Genomic DNA, 10,189 nt, shown 5'->3' on the forward strand with positions numbered 1-10,189 from the left:
TCTCCTAAAACTGATAAATTCAACAAAGTTTCAGAATACAAAATCAATGTACACAAATCAGTAGCTCTGCTATACACCAACAGCAACCAAGCTGAAAATCAAATTAAGACTTCAACCCCTTTTATAATAGTTGCACAAAAAGAAAAAAAAAATTACTTAGGAATATACCTAACCACGAAGGTGAACCATCTCTATGAGAAAAACTACAAAACACTGCTGAAAGAAATTACAGATGACATAAGCAAATGAAAATATATACCTACTCATGGATGGGTAGAATCAATATTGTGAAAATGACCATAATGCCAAAAGCAATCTACAAATTACACACAATTGCCATCAAAATACTATCATTATTCTTCACAGAACTATAAAAAACAATCCTACAATTCATATGGAACCAAAAAAGAGCTTGCATAGCCAAAGCAAGACTAACCAAAACCAACAAATCTGAAGGCATCACATGACCTAACTTCAAACTACACTATAAGGCCACAGTCACCAAAACAACATGGTACTGGTATAAAAAACAGGCACGTAAGCCAACGGAACAACATGGAGAACCCAGAAATACACTCAAATACTTACAGCCAACTGATCTTTCACAAAGCAAACAAAAACATAAAGTGGGAAAAGGACACCCTATTCAACAAATGCTGTTGGGGTAATTGGCAAGCCACATGTAGAAGAATACAACTGGGTCCTCATCTCCCACCTTATATAAAAATCAACTCAAGATGGATCTAAGACTTAAATCTAAGATCTAAGACCTAAAACTATAAACAAAAACCCACAGAGTGGGAGGAAATTTTCAAAATTTATACATCTGATGAAGGACTGAGATCCAGAATCTACAATGAATTCAAACAAATTAGCATAGAAAAAACAATCTCATTGAAAAGTGTGCTAAAAACACGAAGAGACAATTCTCAAAAGAAGATATAAAAATGGCCAGCAAACCTATGAAAAAAACAGGGAAATGCAAATCCAAACTACAATGTGATACCACCTTACTCCCACAAGAATTGCCATAATCAAATAATCAAAAAATAATAAATGTTCATGTGGATGCAGTGAAAAGGGAACACTTCTACACTGCTGGTGGGAATCTAAACTAGCACAACCACTATGGAAAAGAGTGTGGAGATGCTTTAAAGAACTAAAGGTAGAACTACCATTTGATCCACCAATCCCACTACTGGATGTCTACCCAGAGCAAAAAAAGATATCATACAAAAAAGATACTTGCACATGCATGTTTATAGCAGAATGATTTGCAGTTGCAAAAATGTGAAACAAACCTAAATGACCATCAATCAATGAGCAAACAAAGGAACTGTAGTATACATATGATGGAATACTAATCAGCTATAAAAAGGAATGAATTAATGTAATTCACAGCAGCCTAGATAGGACTGAAGACTATTATTCTAAGTGAAGTAACTCAGGAATGGAAAACCAAACATCATATGTTTTCACTCACAAGTTGGAACTAAGTTATGAGTATGTAAAGGCATGAAAATGACACAATGGATGGTGGAGACTCAGAAGGGAATGTTGGCAAGGAGGTGAGAGATAAAACACTACAAATTGGGTTAAGTGTACACTGCTTGGGTGATGAGTGCACCAAAATCTCACAAATCACCACTAACAAACTTACTCAGCCGGGCACGGTGGCTCACACCTGTAATCCCAACACTTTGGGAGGCTGAGGTAGGCAGATCACGAGGTCAGGAGTTCCAGACCAGCCTGACCAACATGGTGAAACCCCATCTCTACTAAAAATACAGAAATTAGCCGGGCATGATGGCTTGCACCTGTAATCTCAGCTGCTCAGGAGGCTGAGGCAGGAGAATCGCTTGAACCCGGGAGGCAGAGGTTGCAGTGAGCCAAGATTGCGCCACTGTATTCCAGCCTTGGTGACACAGCGAGACTCCATCTCAAAAAAACAAAAAACAAAACAAAAACACATAAAACTTACTCATGTAACCAAATACCACCTGTTCCCCAAAACCTATGGAAAAAAAAAAAAAGACTGAAGGGGACCTCAGGGCTCATCCAGACTCACCTTTCTCATTTTGCAGAAGAGAGGTTGGATATAGTGTCAATCTCACCTAGCCTTTAAGAGATCGACTCCAGACCTAAAATCAGACCCTCTGACCCCAAGCCCAAGTTCTCTTTAGCTGTCACTCTCTCTCTTCAAAGAACAAGAAAGAATCAAATTGAGAAAGGGAGTGGTAACACCCACACCCAGATTCTATTCTCCTGGGCACTGCCTTCCCTGTAGGACCTTTTTCATTCCCAGTGCTCATGTTATGCCTAAACCCTGGAAAAATGTGCCCTTTAAATCTCTGTGCACCCCTGAAACTAGCAGACATTAAAAGTAATAACAACAGGTTGGGCACACAGGCTTGTACCTGTGGTCCCAGCTAGTTGGGAGAGTGAGGCGGGAGGACATCTTAAACCCAAGAGTTCTAGGCTGCAGTGACTTAAAAAAATTTGACCTTGGCCGGCGCGGTGGCTCATGCCTGTAATCCCAGCACTTTGGGAGGTCGAGGCGGGCGGATCACAAGGTCAAGAGATTGAGACCAGCCTGGCCAACATGGTGAAACCCAGTCTCTACTAAAAATACAAAAATTAGCTGGGCATGGTGGCACGCGACTGCAGTCCCAGCCACTCAGTGGGCTGAAGCAGAACAATCTTTTGGACTGGGAGATGAAGGACCCAGTGAGCCGAGATCACACCACTGCACTCCAGCCTGGTGACAGAGCAAGACTCCGTCTCAAAAAAAAAAAAAAAATTAAAAAATAAATTCACCTCAAAATCCCAGGAAATCAAAAGAGAAATAGATTAGTTCAAATTAAAAAGCTGCTGCATGGAATCTGATACAATCAACAAAATGAGATAACTAAAAAAATAGAGAAAATATTTGCAAATCATACATGTGACAAGTGGTTAATATCAAAAATACATAAGAAACTCAAACGACTATATGACAAAAGACGATTAAAATGAGTGAAAGTCTTAAATATTTTTCAAGACATACATATGGTCAAGAGATACATAAAAATGCTCAATATAAGTTATTATCGGGGAAAGGAAAGCAAAAAAAACTGTATAAACTCATTTCTGTTAGAATTACTCTTATTTTTAAAAATGTGTTAGTCAAGGTGTGAAAAAATGGCAATGTTTGCACACTGTTGGTTTGAATGTGAATGAGGACAGTCATTATGAAAAACAAAATAAAGCTTTCTCAAAAAAATTTAAAATTAAACCACCATATAATTTTATTATTGGTTATATATCCAAAACAAACGAAATCAGAATGAAGAAACATTTGTGCTTGTTTTTTGCAACACTCTTCATAATTACCAAAATATAGAATCAGTGGTTTCAACATTTAATGAGTACACAAAGACAATGTGGCATATACACACTTTATATGGCATATACACATGGCATATAAAGATGAATGGAATACTATTCATCTTTAAAGAAGGAAATTTTATTATTTTCAATCACATGAATTAACCTGGAGGAAAACATTATATTTGTCAAAATAAGCCAGGCACAAAGATTATTATTTCATGATTTCACTTACAAAAGGATTCTAAAAAACTTAATCTTATTGAAGTAAAGTGGTGACCACCAGACACCAAGTTATTTAGGAGAAAGGAAGGTTTGAAAAGATGTTGATCAAAAAATACATAATTATAGTTAATAGAATAAGTTTAAGAGATTTTTTTTTGTACAGCATAGTGACTATAGATCAAAATAAGGTATTTGTAGTTTTGAAAGATGCTGACAATGTCATGTGCTCTTGTCACAAAAATGTTAACTATGTGAGGCAACATACCTAGAATTAAGCATTTGACGATGTATATATACTTCCAAATATTATGTTTTACAAAATAAATACACATTTCTTTATTACAGATAGTAATGGTATGAAAGACACTAAAAGGGCAGGTGTTGCTTATAGACTTCTGACTGGCCACTCTGGGAAAACAATAAACAAGCTTGCATAAAAAATAACACAAAATAGTTTAAAAGTTGCCATAATCTCCAAAATTTCTCCAGAGAAAATGGCCAAGAAATTGACGACAGGTGAGTAAGAATATAAACTGTAGACTGATCTTCACTCACTAAAAAAACACACAAGAGAGTGAAATTCCTCTGAGTTGTAATATTAATATGGACAAGAAATATTCCGAATTTCAAATCCACAGATGTCATTTTATTATTTTGCAACCTTTAACATTCACACTTAAAAATAAAGGATTCAGCAGGGCACAGTGGCTCACGCCTGTAATCGCAGCTCTTTGGGAGGCTGAGGAGGGCGGATCACGAAGTCAGGAGTTCGAGACCAGTCTGGTCGATATGATGAAACCACATCTCTACTAAAAATAATTAGCTGGGTGTGGTGACAGGCGCCTGCAGTCCTAGCTACTTGGGAGGCCAAGGCAGGAGAATTGCTTGAAACCAAGAGGCGGAGGTTGCAGTGAGCCGAGATCGCGCCACTGCACTCCAGCCTGGGTGACAGAGCAAGATTCCGTCTCATAAATAAATAAATAAATAAATAATTATGTGTTGTGCTATATCATAGAATATTAAATTTAAAATTCCTCACTTACCATTAATTCTTAATAGTTTAATTTCTAAGATGTATTTTCCAGCAAATATTAAATGTGTCACACTTCGTGTGAGAATTTAATTAAATTTTCCTTTTACAGACAGAGAAAAACAATGCTAAGTTATTTAATCCTCTCATCTGTGGACAGTGTATGCCTTTTATCTTAATTGATCTGAAAGTTATATTGATAAGCAAACTTTCTAATTAAAACAAATTTTTGAGTACATTAAAAATACCAACTTTCTCATCAAAACCTACAAAGTACCATGTAAAATGACATGGCATGAAGACAACAGTGAGAAAACTGTAGCAATCACATAGAAAAAGAAGGAGAAGAGCTGTGATGAATACACAGAAGACACATAATAAGACAAACAAAACTAAAGATAATTAGGAAATAAGAGAAACAGAATTTCTCTTTAAGTTCAGCAATATTTAGCTTCGCAGCATGGAAAAAATATATTATCTCCACATGAAGAATCAATCTTATTTCTTCACTATTGATATTTTCCCTCTCCGACTTGAACTTACAAACTATCTCTAGCAGGAATATTTATGGCTTATGATGGAGCATCTGCTATACAGCAAGCACTGTCATGTTTGTTTGCTGCATTTATATATATAAAAAAATCATGACTTATGAAGCATCCCTAGTTCTTACCTGAACAAATTGGCTCAATAAATATACTTATGTCAATTATAATGAGAACAAAATAAGTTAAAAAATATAGGCTTATGTAGAATTCTCCAATGGAAAGAACAAAGTGAATGTCCTAATTAAATAAAATATAATACACAATTTTGGAAATATATCTAAAAATTATTTTGTGTGCACTAATTTTATAAAAATCATTATTAGTCAACAGCTTACATAATGAATACCTCATAAACTATAAAAGAAAAAATTATGAGACAAGAAAATTATAGGTCTAGCATGAGTACTAGGCAAGGAAAAACAGAAAATTTTCATGGACAGATTCTGAACCATAAGTCAGAAGATTTTACAGTAATGAATTTTTTAAAAAGCAGAGTATAGATTTACTTTCAGCATTTTAAAGGTTTTCAATTTCAGTTAATAAGTCACTTATTAAAATTTTGTTTTGTTACAATATTGCTTTGTTCTTGTGAAAATAGGTACCAACTCATATTCACACAAACATACTTAACCTGCAATTTTCTTTCACCTAAGGTTTATTTTTAGAGTAACATATGTGCATAGCTAACTCTATGTAAATCAAAACTAAAATTCTGTATGTTTGCAGGCAGAGAGAGACCACATGTTCGAAGAAAAATACGTAATAAATTTTTAAAAATGTTTAAACAGAACTCAGAATTTTAAGACTCAGGATTTTATTTATACTTGTAAATAACTTTTATGATACTCATAAAAATGACCCTGTAGTCAATAGCAATTTAATTGTACATTTTAAAGTAAGTAAAAGTGTAGGATGGGTTAGTAGTCCAAAAGATAGATGCTAGAGTTGATAGAAACTTCATTTGCCCTGATCTAATTAATAAATTATATGACTGTATCAAAAAATGCCATATATGACATAAATATAAACAGATACTATGTACCCACAAAAATTGAGAAAACTAAGTTTAAATTATCAATAAAAATAAAAATTTAACCAATGGGAACAATATTCATTAATTTATTTGCTGTTTGAAGCCACTGGCAAAAGAAATTATTGGAGATGTTAGTCCATGATGTTACCAAATAGTCTATCGTTACCATCTTTGACCTACACCCTTGAGTAAGGTGGGATAGGTTAAAGTTAGCAGCATAATAACACTTCATTGAATGCACAATGGTCTTATCATGTTAAAATTTTTAATTAAAAATTTAACTTTACAATAATCTAAATTTTTTAAGCTGTACTGCATTTTATTACATAAAAGTACGATTAGTAAAATTATATACTAACTAAATTTAACTAAAATTATTTTGTTTGGAGTATAATGCAGAAGAATACTACTCTCAACACTTACCTCATACATCACTCAATATTATAAACACAAGGAACCTCTCCACTTGGATTTTTATCATGCATCTTATATTGTGATGTCTTTACTCTTCCATAGAAAAATTCAAAACTAATATCCACCTAACAAAAAAGAATCTCTCATACCTTTGATGCAGCAATAATTGATCACATGCTTTCACTAATGAATGCAATAGGAATGAAGAGCATGAAGTAATTTGAGTTTAATTACATCATTATTCACTTTTCATAAATTCTGCAATTTTTTTCAAGGAAAAAAGCATACTTTGAATGTAATTGTAACTCTGCAAAAATATTTCTACTTCTTTTAAAGTTATATACAAATAATTTATCCACCTACTTTAGTTTTAGGTTATTTTGTATACTCAGCACATTTACTTAGTGCAGTGTTTGAAGTGTCAGTGCCTTAGATATTTCTACCGTGAATTCTTTGATACTTACATACTTATTTTTGAATTGTATTTTATATTTACTGCATCTGAAAAAATATAGTTTAGTATGCATCCCCTGGTGTTTTCTAAGCTGTAGTTTTTGAAAAATTTTTGAAATGTATTACATTTGTAGTTTTTCTCCGATATAAATTCCCTGATGTTGAACAAAGTTTGAGCAACCGCTTCTGATACAAAATGTGTACAATAAGATCTGTGATACAAGTAAGGCAGGCACTACAACCCTCTTTATGGTTGTAATGTTTGTCTTCAAAATAAAAACTCTTTTTTTTACTTTAAAGGCTTATATTGGCTGGGCACAGTGGCTCACACCTGTTATTCCAGCCCTTTGGAGGCAGAGGTGTGTGGATCATTTCAAGTCAGGAGTTCAAGATGAGCCTGGCCAACACAGTGAAACCCTGTCGCTACTACAAAATACAAAAATTAGCCAGGTGTGATGGCACATGCCTATAGTCCCAGCTACTCTGGAGGCCCAAGCAGGAGAATTGCTTGAACCCAGAAGGCAGAGGTTACAGTAAGCCAAGATTGCACCACTGCACTCCAGCCTGGGTGACAGACTATTACATAGTCTCATTAAAAAAAAAAAAAAAAAAAAAAAAAAAAAAAAAAGACAAAACACAAAAACAAAAACCTTATACTTTGAGTTTTTGATAGTAATCGAATTTATAATGCTTTTATTAAGTATTAAGTCTCTAATGTTGAATAAGATGTAAGCACATATTAACGGCTTTTCCACATTCTTTATATCAGTACAATTTTTTTCTGAAGTATAGATGCTTTCCTGTGCAATAAGGTGTAGGAATTAAGGTTTTGCCATATTCTTCACACTTCTTGGGAGTTTCCTCCAGTATGGATCTTACCTACAATCAAGTGTGACAACCATTTAAAGGCTTTGTCACATTCTTCACATTTTTAGAATTTCTTACCAGTATGATTTCCTTTATGTTTAGAAAAGTTGGAAGGTTTTGTTAAAATCATTGTCACATCTCTCTGGTTTGTAACTTTTTCAGTATCAATTTTCTTATGTTTAGTAAGGTTTGAGAATTGGTTAAAAGTATTACTACATTCTTCATATTTGTGGGGTTTCTCTCCAGTATGAATTTTGTGTAAAAAGGTTTGAAAACTGGTTATTTACCAAATTTTTCACATTTGTGGGGTTTCTCTCCTGCATGAATTTTCTTACGCGTAGGAAGTTTTGAGGATTATAAGTTTTGCCACCTTCTTTGAATTTCCAAGGTTTTGCTCCAGTATAAATTCTCTTACATATAGTAAGGGTTGAAACTTGGTTAAAAGCTTTGCCACAGTCTTCACATTTGTAGGGTTTCTCTTCAGTTTGAATTTTCTTATGCGTAGTAAAGTTTGAGAACTGGTTAAAAGATCTGCCACATTGTTCACATTTTTAGGGTTTCATTCAAGTATGAATTATCTTGTGTATAGCAAGTTGTGAGAACTGGTTAAAAGATTTGCCACCTTCTTCACATTTGTAGGGTTTCTCTCTAGTATGAATTTTCTTATGTTGAGTAAGGTTTGAAAGTTGGCTAAAATCTTTGCCACATTGCTCACATTTGTAAGATTTCTCTCCAGTATAAATGATCTTATGGGCAGTAAGGGTTGGGGACTTCTTAAAGACCTTGCCACACTGTTCACATTTGTAGGGTTTCTCTTTACTATGAATTATCTTATGTCTTGTAAGGTGTGAGGACTGGTTAAAGGCTTTTCCACATTCTTCACATTTGTAGGGTTTCTCTCCAGTATGAATTTTCTTATGTGCACTAAGGATTGAAGATCGGTGAAAAGTTTTTCCACATTCTTTACATTTGTAGGGTTTTTCTCCAGTATGAATTAACTTATGTTCAGTAAGCTTTGCGGACAAGTTAAAAGATTTGCCACATTCTTCACATTTGTGGGGTTTCTCTCTGCTATGAATTATCTTATGTGTAGTAAGGGTTGAAAACTGGTTAAAGGCTTTGCCACATTCTTCACATTTGTAGGGTTTCTCTCTAGTGTCATTTTTCTTATGTTCAGTAAGTTATGAAGATAGGTTAAAAGCTTTGCCACATTCCTCACATTTGTATGGTTTCTCTCCGGTATGAATTACCTGATGTTTAGTAAGGGTTGGGGACTTCTTAAAGACCTTGCCACATTGTTCACATCTGTAGGGTTTCTCTTCAGTATGAATTATCTTGTGTCTAGTAAGGTGTGAGGACTGGTTAAAGGCTTTGCCACAGTGTGCACATTTATAGGGCTTTTCTCCAGTATGAATAATCTTATGTTTAGTAAGGCTTGAGGATTGGTGAAAGGCTTTTCCACATTCTTCACATTTGTAGGGCTTTTCTCCAGTGTGAATTTTCTTATTTTTAGAAAGGTTTGTGGACCAGTTAAAGGTTTTTCCACATTCTTCACATTTGTAGAAATTCTCTCTAGTGTGAATTCTTTTATGTTGAGTTAGACGTGAACACATGCAAAATGATTTGTCACATTCTTTACATCTGAAATGTTTATTTTCAGTACGTCTTATCTTGTGTCTATTTGAATTTGAAAATTTATGAATGACTTTTACATATTTATTACACTGAAATATTTTGCTCTAGGTAGTTTTTAAACATTGGTCAAGTCCATTATAACTTACTTGGTGTCCCTTACACTCATCCATACTTTTACAGCTTTTTCTTAACTGTAAATTCTTATGTCCATACTTTCCATATCTGCTCAGTGTCACCTTCTGGAAAGAATCTCTTATGTTCTGCTCTAGCCAAAGGTCTTGGGCAAAACGAGAACACATAGCTGAAAGAAACAAAAATAACAAATTACTCCACCTGCTAGACTCAGATGAATATACTTTACAAATTTAACCTATAAAATCATACCAACTACATAAGCAAGACGGCATAGCAAAATACCACAGGTTCTGATTCCTTCATAGATATATAAATGTAACAAAAACATACTGACCAAAACCTATCTGTGGAGAATTAATAAATGAGTTAAGTGTGTGCAGTGCCCCAGGTTTGCACAATGCAAAGAGCTACACAAAGGGGAGAGAAAAGTCTCTCACATTTACCCAATGCAGCTCTTTCTGTTCCCCGATGTAACACAGTACC

The 10,189-nt window shown here is 34.4% G+C and overlaps 1 protein-coding gene across 1 annotated transcript; it reads right to left on the minus strand.

Moving 5' to 3' along the window:
* Window positions 1-7,728: 7,728 nt before the first annotated feature.
* On the minus strand, window positions 7,729-9,870 carry LOC112621086 (zinc finger protein 85-like). Its single transcript, XM_025380280.1, is given in 2 exon segments — window positions 7,729-8,192; window positions 8,515-9,870. Coding segments are annotated over 2 exon segments (1,548 nt in total). The 3' UTR covers window positions 7,729-8,000.
* Window positions 9,871-10,189: the final 319 nt, after the last annotated feature.

Source organism: Theropithecus gelada, chromosome 3, assembly GCF_003255815.1.
Source record: "Theropithecus gelada isolate Dixy chromosome 3, Tgel_1.0, whole genome shotgun sequence".
Classification (NCBI taxonomy): Eukaryota; Metazoa; Chordata; class Mammalia; order Primates; family Cercopithecidae; genus Theropithecus; species Theropithecus gelada.